At 42.7% G+C, this 27,844-nt stretch overlaps 2 protein-coding genes across 19 annotated transcripts in view; one reads left to right on the forward strand and one right to left on the reverse strand.

The window, feature by feature from the left end:
• Positions 1–18,852, forward strand: part of ABI2 (abl interactor 2) — a 68,684-nt gene extending 49,832 nt beyond the window's left edge. For 5 of the 18 annotated variants that reach the window (XM_086751608.1, XM_086751613.1, XM_086751609.1 and 2 more), the window contains 5 exons: positions 451–633; positions 2,524–2,682; positions 6,956–7,042; positions 7,360–7,533; positions 12,678–18,852. In XM_086751608.1, the coding sequence (XP_086607734.1) occupies positions 451–633; positions 2,524–2,682; positions 6,956–7,042; positions 7,360–7,533; positions 12,678–12,853 (779 nt within the window). In that variant the 3' untranslated portion in view covers positions 12,854–18,852. The remainder of the gene's footprint in view (positions 1–450; positions 634–2,523; positions 2,683–6,955; positions 7,043–7,359; positions 7,534–12,677) is intronic. The other 13 variants (XM_086751610.1, XM_086751618.1, XM_086751612.1 and 10 more) reach the window with 3 other exon arrangements.
• Positions 18,853–19,509: 657 nt separating this feature from the next.
• RAPH1 (Ras association (RalGDS/AF-6) and pleckstrin homology domains 1) overlaps positions 19,510–27,844 on the reverse strand; it is a 102,587-nt gene continuing 94,252 nt past the window's right edge. Inside the window, exon 14 of the mRNA XM_086750958.1 lies at positions 19,510–27,839. Coding sequence (XP_086607084.1) covers positions 25,863–27,839 — 1,977 coding nt within the window. The 3' untranslated portion in view covers positions 19,510–25,862. The remainder of the gene's footprint in view (positions 27,840–27,844) is intronic.

The following is a 27,844-nucleotide window of genomic DNA, read 5'->3' on the forward strand; positions in this document are numbered from 1 at the left end:
TCCGTTTTCCTTTGCTGAGCCCTTTGAGTGAAGAAGAGTGTCTATTTGGTTTTCAGTGTGATCTGAAATACATGATGCTTTTGAACCAAAGAACTGGAATTTTTTGGCTTTCCTCTTCTTTATATTTTCTAATTCATACAAAAGCTAAAGGCAGCCATGCTACAGGTTGAAGCATAAATAACAAGGTGTAAAGATATCTTTCAAAAGTAATGGCTTTCAGTGAAAAGTTCTGGATTGTTCCCTTCAGACCTGGAACCTGCTTGATTCTCATTTACTGTCTACATAGGAATGAGCCTTTCTTTAACAGCTCCATTTTTCTCTCATGTCCTTGTGCATTCTAAAATACTATGCATCTCATAAATAGCTAACACTGAATAGTCAAAGGCTTTCTCTAATCCTTGCTAACATATCTCCTTATTAACTCCCCCTCTTCCTCCTCTCTTCACGTAGCCCCCGCTGGCTCGGCTGGCACTTCTCCCCTTCCTGCTACCTCTGCTCCTGCCCCCACTCCTCCTGCTCCTGCCCCTTCCTCTGCTGCCCCAGATGCTGCTGCTGCTGCTGCAGGAGCTCAGCCCCTTGCTGATGGCTTCACCTCTCCAACTCCCCCTGCTGTTTCTTCCACACCCTCTACAGGTGAGTGTCTGCTCCACCTGGTGGGCAGAGAAACCCAGATGTGATCACAATCGAAGGCTATTCAAATTTACTTCAGAAGCAGTGATTTTTTAATTTTTTTTTTTTATTATTTTTAATATAACTGGAAAATATCTGCTAATACCCAACTGTAAGGTAATAGTTATAGTAGACAGTTCAAGGTGTGCTAGTTTTATAAACAGCAATCATATAATTTTATAATTTTTACATTTACATAGTTATTACATTATCATTTTATTGTGGCTTGGATACTGAGCATCTCATAGAATAATTATGTTTGGGAGGAACCAGCACTGATAGTTCTGTGTCTGATCATTACTGAAAGAGAATAGAATAAAAACCAATGCATCTAGCAAAGTATAATTTATATGACTTGTCTCTTCAGTGCTTTCAAATGACAAATCTTCTTTCAATGAACTGATAAAAAGGGCAATTTTTTGTGTTCAGTGTCAGGTAAAATACAAGTTTTTATTATGCAGAATAGTACTAAAGCATTTTGATTTAATAGGTGGTACTTATGGTGTATATTGCAACTTGCTTTTTTTAATGCTTATGAAATCGCCTCACATTTTCCATTTTCTCATATGCTGAAGTTGCAGCATGTAATACTTACTAACCATAAAACTATTCTGTTTCAGCTTTTGATGAGACATTACATCTGCATTGTAAAGATTTCCTTTAGACAGCCAAATTCATGCATATATTCAGATACGGCTACCTATGTGCTTTGTTGCTTTTCATTATAGTGGAGGCTGATCACAATGGTGTGAATTGATTTGTGTGTTGATTATTTTTGGTCTCTCATAGTGAGAATTTCATCAGGTGCCAGAAGCATTCTTGAAATTGTATTTAGTGTAAGGTGCTGTAATTTAATATAAAATTAGAAGATACTTACACTAGAATCCATGACTATGACTAGAAGCTTCCAAACTGTGATGAATTTTGTTATGAGATGATGATCTTGATGTCTAAACTACTTTCATGTATGGAAGAGGAGGGCCACAAAGATGGTCAGAGGGCTGGAGCACTGCTCTGGTGAGGGCAGGCAGAAAGAGTTGGGGCTGTTCAGCCTGGAAAAGAGGAGGAGACTCTGGGGAGACCTTACAGCGGCCTTCCAGTACCTAAAGGGGGCTTATGAGAAAGATGGGGAGAAACTCTTTAGTAGGACCTGTTGTGATAGGACAGGGGGTAATGGTTTTAAAATAAAGGGAGGTAGATTCGAACTAAATGTAAGCAAAAAATATTTTACACTGAGGGTGGTGGAACACTGGCACAGGTTGCCCAGAGAGGTGGTGGATGCCCCATCCCTGGAAACATTCAAGGCCAGATTTCTGACATTCTCTTCTCCCCAGATGATTCTCTGTGTATTTCCTGCACAGCACTAAGATAGTTGGTATTGTGCTTTTCACTTACAGATGGTAACAGTTTTGAATCTTGGAAATGGCATACAGTTAATTCTGTATGTGTATGTTGCTTAATTGCTGGACTGTGAAGTGTTATTTTTTTGCAGGTTTATAAATAACTAAATTTGCAGGCAGTTATTATAATACATTATATAAAATGGATAACTGTGAATTATTTTCTTTCATTTTGAAACTTTCTAGCTTAGACACATTTGTATTTTCATACTGGTTTTTGTGAGCAGTGCTGAGTGCAGGCAGTTGGGGGAGTTGATTTTTGTGTTGCTATTGAGACATACAGTGTCCTGCCAGTCTGGCAGCTGAACTTGGTGACTGCTCCTAGGATGCAGACTGTCTTAAAAAAAAAAAAAAAAAACCAAAAACCTCTCCAAGCCTTTGAATCTTGAATGCAGATATAAAAAAGGCAGGCATCATTCTTCTCTTTGCTAATACATCTCTCTTTCTAACCTAGGTCACCCGGTTCAGTTCTACAGCATGAACAGGCCTGCATCTCGACACACTCCCCCAACAATAGGGGGGTCTTTGCCATATCGGCGTCCTCCTTCAATCACATCACAGACAAGCCTTCAGAATCAGATGAACGGAGGACCGTTTTATAACCAGAACCCTGGTAAGAAAGTTTTTCTGCTCTGTTGAATTCAACACAGTGGTGAATGCAGTGGCTGCCAGATCTCTGAAGTTTTACGTTCTGTCTCCATTGCAGATCTTGCAGTTAGTCTCAGATAACTTCCAGTATGTTGCTGGTAACCAAGCCAAAGCTGCAGTTCAAATACAGAGTGTTTAGATTCCATTGTGGCAAGCAGCTTAAAACAATACTGGCTTTGTTGCCAAATAAACTTCTTTTGTCTCCCAGTCCCTATTAGACAAGCTTCAGTCCTTTACTACACCCTGTGTCATGTATCTGCTTTGGTGTGGGATGAACATTTGATTTTGCACCAGAACACTGATTCTTCATGAATCAGTCTTTATTTTGTATGCTATTTTTTCCTTCTGATTAATGGAGAGTTCAATAAATTGCACTTGTTATATAAGGGCAAGCGTTAGACCCCTTAGACGCATCAGTGGTGTTTGGTATGGGATGCAAGGGAGCTATGCCATCTGCTAAGTCCACGGGTGATGTTATTTCAATGGGCATCTTAAAAAGCAGGATGAGATATTAAAAAGGAATGGTGTGTCCTGTGTGTCAGGCAGAACTCAGTAGCTTTTCATCTAAGGAGTCCTTTTCCCTGTGCTTCTGATGCGACGTGAAAGTTTTGATACCAGAACAGGGGGAGACTTTCTTTTTTGACAAAGCTAACGAAAGATGCAGGAGATGTATTGAAGGTTCCTTGTTAGGAAATGCCCTATTACCAGCAAGATTGAATGTTGATTTGCAAGCACTACAGTGTGTTTGTGTTTTGTTGTGGTAGTGGGTTTTGTCTGTGGTGGTTTTTTGGTTTTGGTTTTATTTTTGTTTGTTTGTTTTTTTTGAAAAAAAAAAAAAATTGAGCACTGAACTTGGAATTAGGTCAAATGCTGCCATCTGCATTTAAGAGATTTGATCAGGTTCAAATATTAATGCTTGTGAGCTACCCTTCAAAGAGATGTGTGTACTTAACTAGAGAAGGAAATGGAAGGTCCTGCTGGGGACGGGGGTGGAGGAAGTTATATGACTAAGTTGCAGCCCAGTTGCCTGAAATATGTGGTGTTTGTTAAGCACATTATGTGCATTTTGAAGGCTGAAGGGGAATAGGCAAGAAGGACAGGGTAATAGCAAAAGAAACCTTTCAGGATTACCTTCTCAGTATATCCAGAGAGTTTCTGACAACTGCTGTGCATTTCTGCTCATCCCACTTAGCAAAGGGGTAATTGTCCGCATGCTGCCATTGCATTGTTAAGAGATAATCACAGAAGATGCCAAATAGACTTAAATAAGTTACATAACCACAATTCAGTCTGTGTACCCAAAAAGATGATGATCATTATGGTGATTAGTCACATGAGCTGTAAATCACAAAATACTTCAATTGTACTGGCACACTTGATACAACATAAAAAGCAGTTGTAGTAAGAGACTTTTATATATACCTAGCAGAATACAGAATTTATTAGCTTTGCAGTTATACTAAACCAAGTGGTTTTGACCTGTACCTTGAAAGGAGAGGATGCTCAAACATGCATAATTGATGAAGACCCTAAGAATGGAGGGACTGTCGTGTCTGTAAGGAGCAGGGTTATTGGGACAGGACAGGGGTTACAATTGCTCCTCAGCATTCTTGAGGAGAGGGGGAAAATACCAACTTAAGAACTGAAAAAGAGACCTTACAACAGGAAGAGGAGTGTGCCAGCTATGGCTTGTTCTTTGCAGCCTGTTTGGCAATAAGGCAGTACTATTTATTCCACTTCCATTCTTAGTTTTTCGGCACAGTGATTTTATTTATTCCCTTCACAGAAGATAAAAGACACTTGCCTTGCCTTCTGCTTTCTCGTGAGACCATTTAACAACTGAAAAGAAAATATTAAGAAATGGAGACCCTGAATGAACTCAGCATATGTCTGTCCCAAAGATGCTTTTGCCAGTCATGCCACCTAACAAGTGTTTTAACTTTGCAGCCTTAGATACCAGTATCTAAGCAGTATAGAGCTCAGCACAGGCTAAAAACCCTGTGGGGGAAACTGGGCAAGTGTTGAGATGGTGGTCTGCACTACACACTATTTGTATAGCTGAATTCTTACCAGGCTGAAGCAATCTAGTGGAAGGCGCTGTTGAGGATTTCAGAATTAATTTACAGAACTGTGTAGGTGAACTCTTAATCTACCAATGGTCTATACGGAAGGAAGCTGGGAGTGACCGTTTAAGCTGGTGTTTCTCTCATCTTTTGAGATAGCAAAGGTACAGTAAAGTTCTTTTGATGCACTTTATAAACAAAGTCATGATTAATAAAATATTTATTGTATTGGTTCCTAAAGGTCAAAATTAGCTTAGAGTCATTATATATCATATAGAGGCAATAGAATATGATAGTCCCTGCACTGTGCATAGACTGAAGCACAAACCAAATTGCAAAGATTAACAAGGAATGATGTCTGCTAGTGTTAGCATCACCGTTTTGATCAAATTACACAACTCAAACTGAACAAAGGGTGTTTTTTGTGGGTGGTTTTTTTTTTTTTTTGTATTTGCTTAGAGTGCTTGTCTAGAGTGATTTATTTTCCGTACGTGGAAAGCCTTGTTATTTATTTCAAAGAAACACATATAGCACACGAACAAAGTACACTGAAGGAATCTAGGAAACTGAAGCTGGTCTTATATGAATTGTATGAATCCATGTGAATAGAGGAAACATTTTGAAACTAAATATTTTTATAGCAGATATAATTAAAAAGGCGGGAACTTCATAGTTGCACAAGAATGCTAAATTCATTAATATTACTGCATTTCAGTAGGACTTCAAGTTCCCTTTTCCTGCTTTGAAAAAATGTAAGACCAAGTCTTTTTCCAGCTACTGTGGTTATACTTGAAGGAATAAGTACTCTCAAAGGTCACATCATTCAAGTCAAAGAAGCTGTAATTAGAAATGTATTACAGTTTTTCTCAAGAAATACCAATTAAATGGTGAGATAATGTTGCCTGCTTTATATGGAGTTACAAGGATATTTTTGCAACAAAAAGGATGGTTACTTTGGGGTAGCACTTCAGATAATAATTACTGAAATAAGTAAACAGAAGAAATTTTGAGACGTGAATTCTAAATGCCCTGGAGTTCTTATCATTTGCTCTGATGTGAATTCTGAAAAATACTGCATCGTACCTGGCGGTTTTCCTACTGGGTCTGGAGTTAGTCTGAAATTTTAGTTCTGTTCTGCAAGCTAAATAAAATGTGTTGGTACATGAAGTGTAGACCTTTTTCCTCATTCTTTTTTGGACATGACTAAATATTTTTTATGCCACAACTAACAAGAAAATTATTTAGTTGTGCTTTTCCTTGGATGTGCTTTCTGAGAAATAATCTTGGAACTTGCTTAAAGAATATTGCTGCATTGCTCTTGCAAAGTGATACTAAAACTAGATAAAACTAGTTAACTATTTTTAAACTTAACTAGATAATTGAAACTTTCATTCCTGGCTTAAACCACAGTTCAGTGTTACAACATTTTCAGCCTGCTGAGAGTATCTTTAAATGTGAATTTACGTGCATTGTAGAACGACAGCTCTTCTGTCAGTGAAAGGGCTGTTCAGAGTTCAGTGCAGTGGCCTGTGAAATCAGGTGGGAAGGAAATGAGGCAGCACATCTGGAATAGGCCCTGTTGTTCGGCAGCAGCAGAGTGTGCTTTGTTCTGCCAGTAAGGGCAGAAATTCCATGTCTTCCAAATATGCTCCTTTCTCAAAGGCATCTTCTTCTGTTTTGCTTAAAATAACTGCCTCATTTGATGGGTTTTTTGCCCTATGTTTTGGAGAAAACTAGTTATATCCATTTTCATTACTAAGGATTTGAGAATGCTGTTACAGAAGTTGCCTCTATAAATATCAATTTGATCTAGAGGATGGAGGATTATAGGGAGATAATCCTTTTGATATATTTGTTGGTTAGGTCTATTCTTAAAGGTGCTATACTGCTTCACCTGAAGGGAATCTCATAGAGGAGAAGAATACTTCAGCGTGCATTCTTAATCTTATGAAAAAGAGCTGGGTTGGAAATTTTAAAAATAGAGAAATCCCCTGGAAGTAAGGATTAGGAATATGCTTAAACCACCTGAGCCGTTTTCCTTTGAATGTCAGCCTTTTTATCTTAGCTTCTTGGCAGACTGCTACACTGTCTAAATGGTGATGATGTCTACTTTCCTGTTTGCTGCTTTGTTGTGTTTCTAACTGAATGCCTCTCTCTTTTTAATTTCTGTGGCAGCATCCCTTGCTCCTCCTCCCCCCTGCATCCTACAGGTAACTCCACAGTTACCACTAATGGGATTTGTGGCCAGGGTTCAAGAAAACAGTAAGTTTGCTGCTTCCTCATGCTATGATTTATTACTGGATGTGGCTTTTGTTTTGAATGGATGAAAGATTTGTCTATATAACTCTGCCTTCTCTACCACCTCTGCAAGTTTGTCTGAAACTGTGAAGGGAGGGAAAAGGAAATAATTTTATTGGAGGAACCTGATTGTTCCTTCTCTGAATTTTATTGTCTCTAGTGTTTTTTCACAAATTCTAACTATTGGTCCCAGTGCAACTAATTGGGACAGGGAATATTACTTCAACCTGCTACCATGGTTCTAGAGACATTTTCATGGTTATGCTGTTGCTTATTTTCAGTTTCAGATACTCCTCCCCCGCCACCGCCTGTGGATGAGCCAGTGTTTGATGAATCTCCACCTCCCCCCCCACCTCCAGAGGATTATGAGGAGGAAGAAGCAGCTGTGGTGGAGTACAGTGATCCATATGCTGAGGAGGACCCTCCTTGGGCACCAAGGACCTACTTAGAAAAGGGTAAGTTTGCAGCTAGTAGAGATGGTAGGGTCATGTTTGTAACAACTTTCTGTGTAAGCTTCTGCCATCCCACTTTGGGCATGGGATCTGCCTAGACTCCTTCGTAGCCAGTATTTGGTATTGTGGTAAAGGTGCTCCTCCAAATGGCAATTTAAAGAACGAAAATTAAGATACTCTTCTGAGTCTGACTCTCTTTCACTCCTTTCTGCATAAAGGGAAGATAATGATTAGCTGGCGAATTACATATTTTTTAAATCTTCTGTAATCTACCTTTCAGTAGTCTGCTTAATCCTGATAATCAAACTTGTATGAGGTCAAAAATGAATCAATCAGTGCTGTAGTTGCACTTGAACTTAGAACATATGAGTGCGTCTGGAGAAGTGCTGCAATGTGTGTTTGGGACTCTGGAAGCTGCAGTGTGGGGCCGTGCTAAGCTAAAAAGCACTGGATCTGTGGAGGACTGACTAGCTGAGGCATTGCTGCGTGGCGCATCTGGATGTCTTCCAGTTCTGAAGCAAGTGTGTGGAAACATGCTGGAGTAAAACTACAGGTAAAATAAACTTAGTAGGTAAATGGCTTAGGGACACTTGAGTATGGAAAAAAATCTACTGCCCGGTGTTCTCCTGCGAAACAGTCACGTACCTCTTAGTAAAGGGTGATATAAAGCTAGTGCTGCAAAGCAACCAGGCATCTCAGCTGAGGGGCTGAGACTCATTCAGTCTGCATCAGGGGAAGAAATCAAGAATGCCATGAAGATAAACCTAGTGCAGGGAGGGGAAAAAAGAAAAAGAAAATGGAAGAGGCACTTTCTGCCAACTCCAGCCCAAAGGAAATACTACTATTCCTGAGGGAGACAGAGGATTGTGTGTGAGGTTTTTTTTGTTATTCCCTCACCCTCTGTCTAGCAGGTGTAAGTGTTCAGTGCAAGGAGTACCCAGGCTTTGCTGAGAAGCTGAGACCATTTGTCAGACAAGTGGCTGACTTGCAGGCTGCTTACATGACTCACTTTATCTATTGACTTCTCCATGCCTCTGATTGACAGCATCACTATTGTTCTGTTGATGTATACAGGCTCTTTGTTTGATTAAAAGTTGCTTCAGCTTATTCTTGTCAGGGAAGCTTATATCTATGAGGGAGGACAGGGAAAAAAAGAGATCTTGTATACAAAGCACTCTTGCTGTGCAGTTTGGAGGATATTCCTGATTACTGATAGTAGTTACCTGACTTCACAAAATCATGTTTTGGAGTGGGGTGGAGTTCCTGATCTTGAATTTCTTTGGGGGAGGGTGGCAAATTTCTTCCAACTGGGACCAGTTTGGCAAATACTGGTTGTGCTACATTACTTAATGGACTCCTCCTTATCAGGCAGTTCTGAGAATGCACAGTATCTGCTCAGTTTCATTGTGGTTCATGTATTTTGTGCTGGATGAAGATTGTAAGCAGAAGATTGTACTTTTTGATAGGAGAGTGAGTCTCAAGATTTTTCTCTGTATTTTTCCAGGCATAAGACACTCTTTAGCCTAATTCAACGTTCATATCACCGTCTTTTTTATATTTCTGTTATTCCTGCCACCTGGCACTCAGCAAATCCACAGCGGCATTCAGTTAGGAGCAGAAGAGAAAAAAAAGAACCCTGATGTGTGTTGCCTGTTCATAGTGTCTCATACTGGTACACGGGGGGGGGGGGGGGGGAAATGTGTGTGTTTGTGGCCTGGGAAAACAACTTTCTATTTGAAGAAATAATTACATTTCAATTACAGCATATTGTTGTGATGTGCTTTTCTCTGTGACTTCTATGAGCTAGTGAACTAAAATGATTTATGTAGGTGCATATATGTACAGATCTCTTGCATCTCAGCAGGCAGTCCAGACACTTGTAGTTTGATATTTACAGGGAAAATCATGTGGGATAGCAAAACTGCAATGAGAGTCTTTAAAGATAAGCTGGAGAAAGTTAGGCTTTTAGTCAGAACATTTTTCCTGCAGAAAAGGAAAAGTATAGGAAACCAGACATTCTCTCATATTGATGCAGAGAATGCAAAAACATACTTTTGATCTGTATTTTGAAAACTAGATGACTAAAACATCTAAAAGGTTGGTCTGTTCTTAGAAACACTCATAAAAGCAATAAGAAAATTAATGTGCTTACAATTTATGAAGAACTGTAGGTTTAAGATAACAAAAGAAGAGATATTGACATAGGTGTGGGTTCTATTGCAGTTATATGAATAGCTGTACTGATATTCAACCTGTGCCTTGAGATCTGACTGCTTTGCTGGAGTTGGGAGAGAATGCTTGGCTGTGCCTTTTGGAGCAAACAAGCTTTGAAGTTAGTGAAAAGCCTCATGCTCAAAGAGGACTTTTATACACAAACCATGTGTATACTTACCCTGCTGTGAACTCTAGTAACACTTTATCTTCTGCAAAATAATTATTCCTATGGCAACTCCTTAAGTTCCTGTAACTAGTATTCTGTGCCACATGATTCAAAGCGGGCTAAACTGATGGAGAGAAATGGCTGTTCAAATGCTATCACCCCCAGTTGCTAGAGTAGCAATTCCTAAGAGTTGTGCTTGTTCTTTTGGTATGACTATTCACTTATTTAAGTTCATATGAAAACATTTTTAATAGGATTAGTGTAGATAACCTTTGCAAAAGTGAGAATGTAGAAGCTGGAGCACCAAGGAGGTGTCAAATACAGAGGGCTGCTATATATTGAGAGGAGATTAAGTATGATCCTGTTCTGTAAAGGGGTGGGAGGTATGTTTAACAGTAAGACAAGCTCTAACCTGCAGCTGAGGAAGGAAGTGAATAGCAAATTAATTTTGAACAGATGGAGAAACTCTTAGGTAGGATACAGTTACTGGGGATGTTGAACTTGAGAACGCTACCGCATAGCTGTGGTAACAGCTGTTGGCAACAGCCAGCCAGCGATGTCCAGGAAAGCGCACTGCAGTTTTCCATTGAGCTGTGTGTTCAGATGCATGGCATGAAAAGGTAAGAAAATGTCCCAGCTTTGCAAATCAGATGAACAGAAATGGGTATCCAGAAGGAAAAACTGCCCTCATAGCACATAGAGAAAGTGTGTGGTCACAGCTATCATATTTCAGTTGAATAATTGGTCTGGCCTACATCTGTGGTCAGTTTGATGTAACAGAGTTCAGTCAAACTTAGTATAATTGTTGAAGAACCAAAGATCACTGATTGGAAAAATATCAACCTAAATGAGTAATTCTGTTTTTCATATCTGCATTGAGACGTATTCAGAGAGAAACTAAAAGAGGTCCTGGCTCAGTCTTGCAGGGAAGGATGCCAGCTCCTGAGTCAGTATCACTGCTTCCTGTCTCATCTGGAGCCTTCTCTGCAATACTGGCCTGGGCTCCTGGTGGCTCGTGCTCACAGCTTGAACTGATGGGTCTACAGACAGAAGGATTAAACAGCAGTCTTTTAGAGAGAGGAGCGTTGTCAGTACAAAAGTAACATGCAGGAGGAAGCAATGGTGATGTAAAAACAAAACCAGAATTCAGGTGATTTTATAAGAGGCTTAACAAGAAGTGGCTTTTCCTCACAGACTTAGGGAAGAGTTTCATACTTGTGATCATGAAATAATATATTCAGTATCAGAAGGGACTACAGTACGCTCAAAAATGAGAAAGAAAGGAGTTGGAAGTTACTGTGATCCTTGGATTATTATTATCAAGAGAATAAAGAACAACAGCACAGTGACTCTAGGAAGAAATGTTTTAAAATGAACAGGCATAGAAGGCAGTTAAAAAGGAATTTTGAAGGACTTTAATTGAATATATCACATCTTCATATAATGACTTCTGTTTTTCAAGCTAAAAACTTACTCATTTATCCATTTGTGTTTTGTTTCCTAAGAATATGTCTAAAACTATTTAGAATGACTTAGTTAACAACTGTGCTGGTGTAAATGTAGAGCCAACAACAACAACAAATATACCTGTGTACATACTCTGTTTCTCCACTGGGATTGATTTGTATGTTTTATTTTATGATCTCTTCAGGATGCAGGTTTCCCTAGTAAATATTTGTATTAATTCCTTTGCTTCCTCAAAAAGAAATGACTTCTTTTCTTTTGAAAAGAATGATGGGTTTAGTAAGATTCTTGGACGTTGTGGTCATGAACACATGCTGTTAATTTTTTCTTCTTGCTTTGGTTTAGAGTATCTTCCCTTCTATCCCCAGTACAAGATTTTAGGATCCCTGTCCAACGTTCATTTTCGTTCAATGGCAGCACTGCATGTTTCATTGCCAAGAGTTCAAAGCAGTGGCTGATTCTATTTGTTAAAGTATTTTGAGTCCAGCATAGCTGATTTCCTCTATGGAACACATAATAATGGGACCAAGAATGGAAAAACATATCCAGTTTGATGTCTATTCTCTGCCATTTCAGGACAGTGCTCTCTTTTTAATATTTGCCACTGCTTTATCCAATTTCTTTGGACTTTCCAAACAGCTTTGTGCCTTCAGTAAAATACTCTACAGCTGTAAGACAAATTTCCTGATACAGTAGGCATACATTTTGCTTCAGAGAACCACCTAACTTCTCCTAGCTCCTAACTGGGATTCTCACCTTGGCACTCTGTACCCTGGGAGTGACTTCTACTGGGACTGCATTTTACAGATTTAAACGTGGAGGTATCCAAGGTAGATGGAAGTGTGGGACATTAACCTTGCCTCGTTCTTCCTGTGACCCGAAAAGAGCTCTCCCTCTTCCATGTTTTCCTGCTGTTAGTTGTGTAGAGATGTGGTTTTGCACAGATATCCAATACATGAATCTTGGAGTCTGCGTGGTCATAGCCATGGAGAGTTACATGCACCTCCTTGTATCACTCTACACCAGAAGTTTATCATATATTTGTAAACTTTTCCTCTGGTGGATCTGGAAATAGTAAGAATAGAAGAGTTAAAGTAGTCCTGGCTCATGTGCTTCAAAGCATGAGCTCTTATAAAAGGGGTTGGAAGAAACTCCCTCTCAGCAGGGCATTTGGCACACAGAGGTGAGGCAGTGCAGTTCTCTGAAATAGCCTTGAATGTGGAGAACTTTGTATGAGGTAGGTTGATTTTCCTTTTCCTCTCCCCTGTACCTCTCCTAACAGTCATGTTCTCTTCTTTCCTAGTGGTGGCGATTTATGACTACACGAAGGACAAAGAAGATGAGCTCTCGTTTCAGGAAGGTGCCATCATTTATGTCATCAAGAAAAATGATGACGGCTGGTATGAGGGGGTCATGAATGGAGTGACAGGGCTTTTCCCAGGGAACTATGTGGAGTCCATCATGCATTACTCGGAGTGAAGACTAGAGGACAGAACACTGCACCTCCTGCTGCAGGAGCTGTCAGGGCTTCCCAGATCGCCACAAGCCTCTGGGGCCCCATACAGTATAACTGAATGAAGGATAATTGTTACAACCACTCTTTTGGCTTTTTTTTTTTTCCCCTCATTATAAAACAATAGTGATTTGAGTTTGAATAAATGGCTCTTCCAGCTGCCAGCAGATGCTATCCTGAGCCATCTGACGTTGAATTAAGCTGACCCATTTAGATGTAACAAACTCATTGAGTAGCTGATACTTCACTCGAATTCTGACTTCTTCTGAGAGGCTTTGGGATCTGTCTCAGGAATCCTGTGGGCCCTCCTGATACTACCCTTGGCAGCAGTGCCTGGCACTTGGGATGTCCTGGATGCTTGCGGTGAAGGGTTACAGTGGACATCCCTCCTGTTTCTACACTACACTCCTGTGCAACTGGAAGAAGAGTCATGTGCTAGCAGACACTGGGATTTCTGCACAGAGCCATTCCTGTAACTGACTTCTAGATAGTTGGATACATCTTTAGCATAAACACTTCTGCAGCTGCTCTGCACACGTAGGCTGACGCAGGGGCACACAGAGCTGGCTTTCATTCGCTCACCTTTCAGTTTAGACCATTAAGATGGCTGCAGCCCAGAGGACCCCCACCCCCATTTCCTCAACTTTAGAATTCCAGCGATTTGTTTTGCTTTCTGCACTGATGTAAATGTGCTCCTCTCCGCAGCGAACTACTTGCCATGGGTGCTGCTGGTTTAAACAAACAGAACTCACAGATGTCTTTGACGGTGAAGGCGAAACAAAGTTTACGGGTCCTCCTGGGGTCTGAGGATAAACTCTAGGGTCTGTGATCTAAGGTTCAGATCTACTTGCGCCTGCTTGCACTAGAGAAACTTGCCCCCAGCTTTAGTCTTATGCACAACATAATCTTAAAAATCCAATCAGGTATTGTAAATTGGCTATTTTGTACTTGATGACGAGATTTGCATATGTACTGTGAGAGCCCTGTGCAGAGGCAAGACAAACGGCAATTGTCGTCTTCATGTCTGTTGCCAAAATCTCTTCAGTGGAAGTAAAAAAGGGCTGTTGTGTGTACTGGTTTCCCATGGAAATCCGAGCAGTAACTAGTAGTAGTCCTAGCTCTTCCCCCAGCCCTCTCCATTGTTTATTATAAAGAAATAGATATATTTGAGCTGTGCCGGTGGATCTGGGGTGGAGTAATACCAAGTGAAGGCTCTGTAGCCCCTTGTGTTGATAATTTGCTTTTTAATCTAGTCTCAGTTAAAAATGCTGCTCAGTGATTCTGCCTAGCAGATCAGTGTAAAGTGATCACTGTACTAGTCTGCCTTTAGGATGGACTAAATGTTATCTTTGGATAAATGTCATGCATTAACAGAGTGAACTGATTAAACCTCCTTTGCAGTCCTGTTAGTCTGCAAATTGAGCTGACCCCTGTATTGTGAGAGCTGCCTGGGCCAGGGCATCTTCCCGGACAACTTTTGACTGCTGCCTGGCCAAGTTCCAGCTGGTGCCAACACTGGCTTGTCAAAGGCAAGACAATGCTGCAGCTGTCTTCTGAGGCCTGTGCGCAACACAGAGCAGGGCACAAGAGAGCGCTACTGGGACTGGGTTTGTGATGGTATTGGCAATGTTACAGGTAATTGACCCAATCCCCTTGCTTGGTAGTTAGCGCAATATCAGCATGGAGGTGCAGATTTGGTGCAAACCAGGGCAGGGAGGTGCCATAGCTGCTCAAGGAGAAAGAAGGAGGAAACAAACAGGTGAGATGTGTTTGTGGGATATGAATGAATGTGATCACCTGCTGTGAGTGCATTAACTCCTGTGACTGTGCGTAAGGAAGGAGTTTGGTTGAAGCCTACAGGAAGTACAACTTCGAAGAAACTAGTGCAAAGGTAGAAGTTACTTTCTCCCCTGCTCAGTCCACAGCCATGTAGCCAAGACACTGTTGTCTTCTTTCTGGAAGGTGACATCATTATTGTTTGGGATGGGTGTTAGCCAGACAGATACCATTCTACCTTGCTCTGTGAAAACTTCTGTCTCGCAGCAAGACTAACAGAAGCAGCCATTGTTTCTCTGGGATAAAGCCTTGAAAAACGCTGGTTGTGCAGTCACTGGAATGACTGTTTCTAGTGTCATAGGGCAGGCCTATGCTTACTGCACGGGGAGGTGGTGCTTGCAGCCTGGCTAGTAGCTGGGGTGATTGAAGAGCAGTATTGCACAAGCCTTTGGTGCTCACTGGTGGCTACGTTTTCCATGACTATTAGAGCTTTCCTGGTTTCTCTTGCACTGGGGATGTTGGTGATAAAGACTGAGCACACAGTGCTCTAATGCTTCAAGTTCTGGCAGCTTAGAGTTACTAAATGAGAGCTGAACCTCTCTCACTGTGCACCCATGCTCCAGCTGGGAGGTCACACATTAGTGAAATGTGTCTTTAGCTCAGTCGGTGCAATACTTCTGACAGGCGAGCGGGATAGCTTGTACTTCCACTGTGTGTGATTGACACACACCCGTGTCATCCATCTTCATCCACCTGGTTGTTCATCTGGCAAGTTTTCTGTTGCGAGAGCAGAGCAGTGTGAACTCTGGGAGGTACTGAACACTTGCCAGAGCTCAGCACAGAAGATGAGGCTGCAAAAGCTTGAAAGTAGAATGTGTGAATCTCCTTGAAGAACTGGCTTTGGGCTGATGGGCCAGGGGTTAGTTTGGTCCCTGCTGATAGCACGTGGGCTTGTTTATCCTGTAAGAGCTGCTGTGGATGGAATGTTTGGGTCACCTCCTGCTGGTTTTATGCTTTATTATGCAGTACTAATGTAAAGAAATTTGTTGAGTTTTATGCATATTTTTCATTTTGTACAGATTTTAATTCTGTGGCTTGTTTGGGGATGATGTGACGTAATGGTCATAGACCAGGCCAAGGTAAACAGGCTTTGTATATTAATGTTACATAGATTGCATGCTAAAGTCAGTGAGGGTTGTGTTTCCAGTTTTGTCCCTTGTACTACTTCTCCAAAACCTTCTTCCCCCCTGCCCCTTTTTAATTTACATGTTTACTTTAAAAGAGGATTGAGAATGGAGGCGGGGGGAGAAACATCTCAGTATTTCAAATAGATGCACGACATCTTTTCACTGAGTTCTGGTGCCACAGCTAAAGGTGTTCAGTATCACAGGCTGTTGAATCAGCAGTGTGTATGCATGAGAGAGAGATGGGGGAAGGAGATGCTCCAGAGTAGCTCGAAGAGTGCTGTAAAGCCAAAATGAGTATGTTTCTCCCTTTGTGAGAGCCTCCTTAGCCTAGCCAGCTGTTTTCATTGTGCACAGAAATCGGTCAGCATCCTCTAGAAGTGTATTTTGCTTTGGTTTGCTGTATCAGAGATTTCTTCCTTGCTCTTGGCCCCAGGGACTAAGCTGTTAACTACAGCTGCCTCTCTGCCATGTGACTGTGTGAGAGATCGGACTGAGTCTGTCCCCATCTAGTGCTGAAGCAGGTTATTTTGGTGCCTTCTTTCCAGTCTGAGAGAGATAGCTGAGGTTGCATGTGTCTCATTCTTCCTCCCCCTCCCCTTTTTTTGTCCTATGATGGATTCATATTCTTTGTTTCTCTCACTGGCTGTTCTAGTAGAGGGCTGAGAGGGGCAGGAGAAGCAAGCAGCAGATTTTGCACTGATAGTGTGCCCGTGCCCACTGGCTGGAGTAGGCACCAGAGAGCTGAAGCAATGCCCAAAGACTTGCTGGCTTGGCTGGTGAGACACTGATGCACTGAGCCATTGCTCTCACTGAAGGAGAGATGTGGCATGGCCCAGGGTAGATGGCAGAGCCTGGTGTGTGTTTACAGGAAGCTGACCGCATTCCTGGGACTCAGCTTGTCCTTGCAGTTAGTGGTAGCAAGACGTTGTGTGTTCCTGGAAGTGGCTGGAGTTTGCTGCTGGCTTGAACCACAGCTCCTCACAGTCCTAGTGGTCTGTGACTGGGTGGCTTTCCAGTGGTGGCCTGGGAAGGCCAAGATCTAGCTAGTTCTTGCTACAGCAGTTTGTTCTCCTTTCACAGCTCCTGGGCATTTTCTTTCTTTGCTGCTGAGGGTTCTTGGTGACAGCCAAAGTTGACACTGGCAGTGATGGAGCTTCAGAAAAGTGACAGTTCTACCTAGCACATTTCAGTTGATCATGAAAAGAAAGCCAGGCAGCAGGAGGACTGATGCTTCTTTTCTGGCTAGGCTGCCTGGTTGGCGTGTGCGGATGTGTGTATTGTTGACTGGAGGAGGGCTGAGCACTGATGCAAACTGTTGTGTGTCTGTGGTGCCTTCCACCTGTGCTTGATGGGGACTTAATGCTGCGCTCTGCCCAGCAACTTCCACCACTCCTAGCAAGTGCTACAGATGTGCCTCTGCTCTCTTATTAGTTATGGCGCTGGGCTTCGGGCATAAATCAAAAGGAAGACTTTCATGTTTTCCTTTCTGGAAAGGAGGGGACTTAATGTGGATTAGTAAACTGGGAATGCTTCCTCCCAGAGGTGGGATGGGACATGTTGTGAAAGAGGTGGCAACTGTATTCTTTGCAGGGCAACTTGTTGGATGCTGTTGGAAAGACCATGGTGCTGTGGCCCCTACTGGCAGTGGTACTTGCATTGAGTGTGTAACTGACTGAGCACTGCAGTATTTCAGGAAGAATTAAAAATGCTATGCAGAGACATCAGCTCCTATGTTGAGTACAGCGGCAGTGAGAAACATACAGCACTGTTGCTTTCAGTAAAGCAGGTATTTACAACCGTAAGCTCTAGAGAAGATGCTGTTGTAAACTGAGCACTAGCAGGTAGATTACGAGCTATAGCTTATGGAGCACACCACCACTTTCAAGAATTAACTGTGCTTACAGGTATATTCACCTTCCTCACCTTTTTTGGCATCTCTCAGTATTAGGCACTGTCAGATCTTGTGGATAAAATGGTGTTATACAGAGAGACTACTCCAAGAAGGGAATAATTTGTCATTGTTTTTCCCCCCCCAGTATCTGAAGTCAGTATGTAGTAACAGTGCTATTGATTTACTTTTGATTTTGAAACTGCAAGAACAGGGGGACCCCCACCTCATGTCTATGGGAAGGCTGCTAAACGCTTGATGTGGCCAAGGTTTGCCAAGTGCTGTTACAAAGAATAATTCACAGACTGTGATGTTCTGCTGCTTTCATTCAAAAAACACCCTCCCCACCATGTGTTTTGCACGTTTGTGCAATCTATCTCATGCCCATGCAGGAAGTGATTTTTTTTTTTTTTTTTGGTACTCTAAACATATGTACTAATTTTATTAGCACCTTTGCTTATGACAAGATGTATTATAAAACAGCCTGTTATCCAGAGGTAAGCCTACAGCCAGCATTCTGCTGAACACCAGCATGCTGACTACTGAAATGTGTGCAGTACATTTGTTCCTGTTTCTCTTAAAACTTCAGAAGAATCCTACCACTATTGACTAATGAGGAAGAGCGGTGTACAAATTCATTTCCATTACAGCGCCTTGCTGAAGTGCTGATGTCTGAGATTTTTTTGTAAAGAACAAGTGCTTCTTTTCACATTTGAAAAAGTGTCTTTTGCAACTTGCATGGACAAGTAGTTTCTATGAATTCTCTGGAAATGTCAGTGTCTGTCATGGATTTTGTCCATGCACTTTTTTCTGAGAGCTGATAGCCCCTCCAGCCCCCACCGCTGGTTTGCAGTCAGAGAAGCACACTGTGCTTTTGGCACTGCTGATGCAGTGGATGCGTGCAGAGCCCACTGTAAGTGACCACGCCCGCAGGACTCCGGGGAGCTGTATGCTGCCAGTAATGTTTTATTGTGTGTGCCATTTGAACCACCTTCCAGTGAGTGCAAAATCCAATTTTTAAATTTTTTTAACTGTACTTGGAATTAACTGTTGCTGTGTACTAAACCCTCTTGTTACAAGCCCTAAATAAAAAAGAACAAAGCACATACCATGTGTTCTGTGAGCGTGCTGCGTCACGTTCCCTGTCTTTGGCTACCGACTTTTCACTACAGCGAGGACAGGAACAAGCTCCTGCTTGTCTATGAGGAGCCCTGGCCCAGAGGTGCCCTGAGCTGAGCACTTCCCACAGCAAAGGTATGATCATTAACACCGAGCCTGCTCTTTCAGCATCTCCTCTCCACTTCTCTATGACTCGCAATTTCCTGTAATCACCACTAATGTAATGCCTCCAATTTCTGCTGTAAAAGCCGATGACTGATGCAGGGCCAGCCTAGGAGGAGGTGAACAGAGCTGAGATCCCTACAGTGGCCCCCAGAGAGGGGCTGCAGCAACACTTACCAGCCATCAGCTCTTCTTGCGTGAGCGGAGCTGTACAGGACCCTGCACACCTGAGGGAGAAGGCAGATGGAAAAGGTGAGCCTTCACACTGGGTCCTCTTTAGACCTGTAATTGGCATGTACCATGTTACTGGTATGGCCAGCTCTCACCCAACATAAAGAGCTGTGCAAAAGAACAATAAAAGCCAATTTTATTGAGAGTGAGCCTATAAGTGGTAACCTGTAAGCCATCAGGTATCTGGGGAATCACTGATGCCCTGAGGTCACAAGGTGGATTTGGAACTCATGAAAAAGGAAAATGGCAAGACAGAAGATTAAACCAGATTATTAAATTTAACTACATCTTTATTGAATTGTGCATATTCCATTGTATAATGATCTATATTGGGTACTCTATAATGTATTTATTTTGTCCTCTTCCATGCTTAAAAAAGTATATTTATACATATATTTATATATATATTTATAATATGGCAAAGCTCCCCCCAGCCTGAAGCTATCAGTCTAAAAGAGCTTTGATTTTTCTTTTTTTGAAAGGGAAGAAGAGGGGAGGCAATCCCATTGAAAGATAAAATGTGCAATTTTCTTTTTAAAGCAGTAAACATGGATGTATTTACAGCACTCAGCACAAGTTTGCTGCACAGACAATTCATCGTTGCAATGACACTTTTTTCTTACATTTTGCATCCCCAGTATTATACAGAATATCACCAGTGGCTGTGAACAACTACTGTAAGCCATAAGACAAACTGCTGCTTCAGTTAATTTCTCGTCCACTGCAGTCCATTAGAAGGAGACCTAAGATTTGCAATTAAAACTTGGGACAAAGCATTTAGTTTGCCTTTCAGTACAAGCATTATAGTCCTGGGGGACCCTTGGGCACAGCTTTGCTAAACTGTTCTTTGCCCCTGCCCCTTGCAGATGTGTAGCCTGTCACCAGTGTTGGTTACAGGAGATGCACAACAGCTGACAGTGGCAGCCCTGTTCTCGTGCCAAACAGCCGCTGCAGATTGGCAGCCCTTCAGCTCCTGGCAGCTGAGCCTCAGGAGAGGCTGGTGCAAGCACATCTGTGTACCTGGAATTTAGCTCTTAATGCATCTTTGGCACCTTGGGAAAGCAGGGAGGAAACTGTTTTCCACTGCAGGGAACAATTAGTTAAATTCCTAAGTTTCCTAAGATTCAGGTCGCCTTGAAGTATTAACTAAGAGGGGTGGTCCAAGATCTTGTTACTGAAGTTCCTTCTTACGCATTTCCCTCACAAAATCCCTGCCATAGGGAATTGTACATATCGCAGTAGTTCCTGTTGTTCTTCTACTTTCTCCAGCTCTCCTCACCAAAGATGCACACTTCTGATGAGCTCACCTAGTCCTTGCCCTGTTGACTGCAGCTGTCTCAGAGCACCAAATAGCCATCAACCCCCATCACTATTTTTTCCATGTTAGTGGCAATTATTTTAGTTTACATTGTGAGGGTTAAGCATCTGTTACTGCCTCACGTGCAGTTTAGTGTCTTAAAAACTTTTCAAAACTAGACAAAGCATGTGCCTCATTGGATCACAGCACTAGTAACATTGGCTTTGTCAATAGTTTTGGGCATTTTTTAATTGAAGGAGAAAAGGAATTCAGAAAGTAAAATCACTCACCTTCAGACAAACTTATAATTCCAAAATAAAGGCTTAAAACCCACCAGCACAGACATTTTTGTAATAAGAGGACAAATATCCCCTGTAGTGTTAAATGTGCTCTGGTTTGGAGTCTGCCCTGATGCTGCGAGGGAATGCAAAGCTAAATGCCAGGAGCCACAAACAGGCTGGGGGAAAAAACATCTCCTCCTCCATAAAACTAGCACTCCAACTGAGGAGCACTGTTTGAACAAGTATGTAACCGACACCTTAACAATGAAAAAAGGAACAAAAACCAACCAAACAAACAACAAAAAAACCCCCACCAAACAAAAAACTTTTGATGTGTTCTGGCTATATTCTCACTACCTTCTGTCAGGAATTTGTATTGCTTCCCTGGAATGCAACTGATTTTAACATGACTCTCTATTTCAAGTAATACTTATAGTAAGAACCAGTTATAATCTTATTTTGAGTAAGAAACAAATTTACCTGTAATGGTATCACTGAAGTAAAACAACTTAGGTCTATGCAGTTCTCTGTAATAAGCAGGAAAAAAAAAAAAAATCTCTCTTTTGCCCTTCTGCTGTTGAAATGGCACTTTTGGTTCCTTTAACTGTGGAAAAGAATAATTTCATCTCAGAGGAAAACTAGCCACACTTCATCTCTGAGCTGATCTGAGTTGTCTGGTTGCTTAAGGGCACACAATAAAGAAAGTAGAAAAACTTTTAAATGTGCAAGCCCAAAACAATAAATCTTAAAAATGCACTTGTTGTTGAAAAAAAACTCTGCCCTCTCCCATCAGACCTGAAACCAAAGTGATCCAGGTACCTTCACTTTGTTTCCCTGATGAGTCAGTCACTGTTGCCCTGCAGGAGATGATAGATTGCACAGTTAAGTTTAGGAGAGGAGCTCTTTGGTTTTGATGTTGTGCACAAAGTCAGAGCAAGCAGTGGTGGTCTGCTGCAGGAGGAAAACACTGCACAGGGGGAAGCAGGAGCTTTCCTCTTCCAGAGATAAATAACAGGTTTATTTTATTGTGAGGCCTGTGCCTAACTTCCTTCCCCAACCACAGCTTTGAAAAAGACTAAACAGAACAGAACCCTGGGCATATCCACCTCAAACATGTTACCTAAGGTGTGGTTTTGTTTTTTTTTTTTTTTAGACTCTGCGTTTGGTTTTTGGTTTGGGTTGTTCTGGTACTATATTTTAATTTTTTTAAAGTAGTTTTTCTCCTAAGATTAGTGCTGCTATAAAAGCCCAGTATTCCCTTCCAAAGCAACTCCCCGAGACCTGAATTCCAATGAAATTGTTCAAGCAACTAGCTCCCTGTTTTCTACACCAGGCATAGGTAAACATGGCTGAACTGGAGGGACCCAGCTGCTCAGAGGTGGATGCTACCGCTGCATGGCAGAGAGGAAATGAAGACCGAATTTGCAACAGATTAACAAACGCAGGTGTATGCTCTCAACTGCCCCTGCAGCAGCAGGGCTTTCCCTGACACTCACCTTAACAAGTGTCAAAAGCTATACCCTTCATCATGTAACACAACAACAGCTGTACTCTCTTAGTATTTTAGTATCAAAGCATCTGCTATCTTTGTCCAGAAAATGAAAGCTCAGCTCTCACATGCTCATTTTAATACTGCCAAAAGGATTACAGCCCGTAGTTGTAATGGGAAGCTTCTTGCTGTGTATCTGAGCTCTAGCCCCTTTGCTTTCTGATTTAAATAAATATAATGGTGCAATTATGAGACCAGAGCACACGGGAATAAGAGCTTGCTTGCAAATAAGGCATAAATATTTACTGTCATAAAAATCAGTAAATACACTGGAAAAGCAAGTTACAATGACAGGTCTCATAGGCTGAAAAGGCAACCAGGTTGTCTGAACCACACTGTAGCCAAATTTCAGTTGCTCAGCTGAAAGCAAGCACGTTGCAGCCACTCACTGTATTTCTGTATCACTACTGGCTCAGGAAAGAAGTCACACGAAGGAATACAGGGTGCCACCTTTGCTGAGGCTCATTCTTTTTGCTGCAAACTTAAAAAGTTAAACTTCTGTCTCCCAATGAGCTGTGTAGCAGCTTGCAATAGTAAGGTAAGCATGGATTCATTATCTAGGGAGAGATACTAGGTAAATAAACTTGGGCACAGGAAAATGAGAACAAAGCTCAAATGTCCATGAAGAAATTGCATTCAAAGCATTGATCTGCCGAGTTCAAATCCCAGAGGTACCCACACTGAACGAACAGAAGAAAAAGAGCTGGAACTGACACACACCAGTGGAGCTGTTTTGGGGGAAAAGAAAACAGATGAGGCAAGCAGAACTCCGCAACTGCTTTTGCCTGGGTGCACACACTGTATCAGCCCAGATGCATCTTGCCAGGGAGCAGCAGCAGGTGTCCACTTACCTATCATCAGTAACAGCCGGGGAATTACGACTGTACCTGTGCACCTTTCGCTCCACTGGTGGGTATGAGTCCCAGGAGCTGCATACAGTACAAAGCAGCAGGAGGGCCAACGTTGAAACAGCACCCATGAATTACAGTATAGCTTAACAACCTTCCTGTGAAGTTATTTGCCAGCTACACTGAGCATGCTTAAAATCAACAATGCAAATGCTTTTAAGGACACTTTATAAGCACAAAAATAGTAGAAACAAAACTTACTTTGTGAACAATTTGAAAGATACAAAAAAAGTGCCTTTCCATAGCAGTGCTTTAAAAATGCACACAATGGTATATACTCTTATTGCTCAAAAAAAATAGTCAAATAGTCTGAAATATTAAAACAATTTCCAGAGGTGCTGAAACAGATTTTTTAAAAAATCATATGAAACAGGTCAGCAGAGACAGCACCATTAATTTTTCTCTTTTCATGATGCACTTATTTAAAACTATATAGTTATAGATGTGTCATTCCCCCCCTCTAATTAGCAAAGCTTTTTTCCTATTCATAAGTTATTCACAAAGACATTTATTTTATTATTTAGATTTTTTAAAAAAACACTTTATAAAAAAAAAAAAAAGAAGGGATGGGGGACACTGTCACAATATTTCTTAAATCCATCAGCCTGAATTACTCTAATGAGAGATTAGTTTACATCTTTTTTACAGGCTAGGATACTGTCAGGTCAGGCTACTTCCTTTGTTTCAGTCTTTGAGGGAAGGAAAGCATTCAAAATTTGCTTTTGGAGAAAAGGTAAACAGTAAAATAATTCTCCATCTGAGCCTCGACAATATCCCCATGGTGATGAGGGAAGTTGTTACAACCAAAGATGGGGTAGGTACAGTCCCAGTATTTTAGTTACTTTACAAAGGTCGTGTACCTCTACCCTGTAATGAACATGCATGATACATAAGACCACTTACACCAACTACACTACCTTAAGCACAATGTCCAAATACATGGGTAAGACTGAACAATCAAACTACTGAAGTACAGGAAAAGACTCTAGTACTTGATCTGGTGATTGACTGTGAATCCGTGGCAAAGAAAAAACGCAAAGCAAGTATGTTAGTCTATTTCCTACACATATGGGCCCTTACATGAAATTTTTAGCAAATGTTATTGCCTCTCAGGGTTGGATTTTTTTTCCAGTCTTCTCCCTTTACTGCTAGAAGTGCAACTTTGTAATTAACAGGTTTATGCATTAGTCACAGTCTCTGGTGGGTCAAAGAGAAGAGAGACAATTCCCACTGTGCTTGGCCTGAAGTTACCGTTCCCTCCTTTCTTTCAAGAAAGGAAAATTTCCTGATAGTTTCTAATGAATTACAAACAATAAACTTTCTTTAAATGCTTCCAGACACTTTTTTTTTGGTAAAGATAATTCATGTTATCAGGCACAGACAAGGTGAGACCGTATACTGTGTATGTTTGTGCAAGAACAGAACACACTCTACAGAAACCTACCTGTTCATTCAGGGATAGAACAATACGTACAAGTGATGTGATGTGTCGACATGGGTCAGCCTTGTGGGTCAGCATCAATTGCAGGAGTCCTGGCAGCTTTCAGGAGGAGTTAACACAAATATATTCATCTTGAGCCACAGAAACAAGTGATCGAGCCTACTATCAAGTTAGAATGCATAATGGATTGGAATAACATATATTTATCCTACTTACTGCATGGACAAATAAATTCAAAATAATTTGTAGCAGTGTTATTTTTAAACTATTTGGAAGGGAGAGGGAGGCTCTTTATAGTATAAATATATTTCACTCCAGTTCACTATATATAAAAATCTATTTTCTTCCTCAGAACATACTCATTCTCAGTAGTATTATGACCAGAATGTTTTGGTATGTTGCATCTGTACTTTTCAATCAATGGACGATGTATAGTTACTAGCAGAACACCTCAGCTCTGCATCATTTACCCACCACAAACTGCCAGGAGGTTTCTGGGGGGTTTTTCTGGGTTTTTTTTTGTTTGTTTTTCTTTTTGTTTGTTTGTTTTTCTTTTTTTTTTTCTTTTTTTTCTTTTTTTCCTTCCCTTCCTTTCTTTAAAGTGCCCCCTACATCTTCATCTTTGTGGTAAGATTTAACTAGTTACAGAGTCTGATTCCAGATAATATAGCGACTGAAACAATAAATACGGTTCTACAAAAACATTCTGGTTATCTTCTATAATTGCGACAAAATATATCACAATATATTATATACCTACACTTATAATACATGCACAAACATGTCTCACATGGACAGACACTACAAAAAAATTATCTCCCCCCTCCCCTAAATGCAGAAAAAGTAAGAAAATGGGATTTTGGTCCAATCCATATGAAGGGTAAAACAAACAGAAAGGATGTCAATGTCTCTCTACCCACCTTTCCCAATATCAACACTCCCAAAGCCCAACCTTTTCTGGCCTAGCCATGAAAGAGCAATGTCTTTACGTTTAGCCTTAGCTGCAGTTTGAGATCACCTCTTTTGATGTGGGCATCATCCACGTCCCCACATTCTCTCCAAGTGCGCAAGATCACAGGCTGGCTGATCACAGAGTGGCCCACAAGTCACGTAGAGCACTGGCCCCCGGGGACAGACTACCAGTCCCGTGACAGCTTGGTGTTCTGATCCCTTTTAGGAGGTGCAGGGGGTGGCCCCCTCCGTAATGTTGCATAGCCAGATATATGACTGCCCCCAAAGCTGCTTGTCTTCTGCTGGTCAGCCAGCAGCTCCGGCGGAGGTGGAGGCAGGGCCATGTCGTCCATGGTGGCTGTGGGCTCTGTTCTGGACATCCGCGCAGAGGAGAGGGAGCCGTGCCGGGTGATGGATTTCCGCTGCAGCGTCCGGTTGAGGTCTGCCAGGAATCCTGGCTGAACGCTAAGGCTGGACTTGGGTGACGTGGGCACTTGAGGGCCAGCTGACCCTGGTGGCTCTGTGACCTCTACCTGTGTCAGTCGAGTGCTGTCATTCCGCTTGGGACGTGTGGGTGGTGGGGCTTTTTTCACAGATGGTTTTGACCATGCCTGAGGCTGGGGATTGACAACAGCGACTTTTGGGGAGGTGCTGCCTGAAAACACAGATGGGATCTCAACTGGTGGGAGAGGAAGATCTATTTCAGGTGGTGGTGGTGGAAAGTCTGAATCAGATGGTGGTGAAGGAAATTCAACCACAGGTTCCTTCCCAGACACACCCAGAGCAGGAGCCTTGGTGGGCATCCCTCCTTGCGGAAGGACAATGGGCAGGCTCACCCCAGAAAGGTTGAGCTTTCCTGGCTTTGGAGGGGCTGCAGGAGGTGGTGACTCCTTGGAAGGAGACCCTGATGGCTCTGGTGGGTGTGCAAATTTGCTGACAAGGCGGTCCACTGAAGGTCTCTTGGACTCATGGTACTCAGTGGAGCTGGTGGACTTGATGCTGGAGTTTCTCTGAGGTGTTGGGGGTGGTTTCTTCCCTCCAGGGCTTGAAGTCTTGCTGGTCTTTTTGACTGGAGACCCTGACTTGTCATGGGGGGGAGAACCTGCAGAGGAAGCTGGGGAAGGAGGTGGAGGAGGAAACACTAAGCTGCTCTCTGGTGGAGGAGGGGGGAAATCTGGTGAGGGTGCAGAAGCAGGCTGCCATTTAGGCTTTGCCTTCACTGCAGGAGGCGATTGTGGAGCCACGCTCAGTGGAAGTGGCTTCAGAGGCTGGAGCTCAGTGACAGGTGGGGTGGGAGGAGGTGGGAACTGGCTAACTATCTGTTTCACCACCGACGGCACTGGGGACTGAGGGGATGGAGGAGGCTTCACAGAGAAACTCTGCTGCTTTGGCAATGTTGGGGGGGGAGTGGGGCCGGGAGGGGCTGAGGGCAGTGGAGGCACCTGGGGAGAGGTTACACTTGGTTGTTTCTTTACTGTGAGGGGCAAGGGAGCTGGTACAGGTGGGGTGACATGTGTGACCCCCGGTGACGCTGCCTTCGCACTAGGCTGTGGGGGGAGAGCTGCCACAACAGGCTTTGGGGGTGCCTGGGGTGGTGGTGGGGCAGGCACAGGAGGAGGAGGTGGTGGCAACGGGGAGATGGCAGTAGCAATGGCCTGGCCTATATTTGGTTGAACCTGATGGATTTTGGGGGGCGGCGGTGGCGGTGTGAACTGTGGCACAGAAGGGGCACAAGGTGCTGGCTTCAGCTGTGCCATAGCTGAGCCTGGTGTGGGGGGTGGTGGTGGAGGGGGGGGAGGTGGCATGACCCCGTTTGGGGGCACCAGTATCTGAGGCTTTCCTGAGGGTGGAGGGGGCAGGGGGACCTGCTGTGCAGCAGGAGCTTTGGAAAAAGGCCCGCTGTGTTGGGCAGCATTCTGCAGCCTGGTGATGGTGCTGTACTTGACAAACATGGTGGCCGGCGAGCCCGCAGATGGGGCAGCCTGGCTGGGCAGTGGGGGTGGGGGTGGGGGAGGAGGGGGTGGGGGTGGCGGGGGTGGCGGAGGTGGAGGGGGCAGTGGAGGGGACGGTTGTGACGCTGTGTAGGGGGTCACCACTTTTGTCTGTGGGGACACAGGAGGTGCAACAGATATGAAGGGCCGACCTGCAGGCTCCATTCGGGCCTATA

Source organism: Chlamydotis macqueenii, chromosome 6 (assembly GCF_036417535.1).
Source record: "Chlamydotis macqueenii isolate bChlMac1 chromosome 6, bChlMac1.mat, whole genome shotgun sequence".
NCBI lineage: Eukaryota > Metazoa > Chordata > Aves > Otidiformes > Otididae > Chlamydotis > Chlamydotis macqueenii.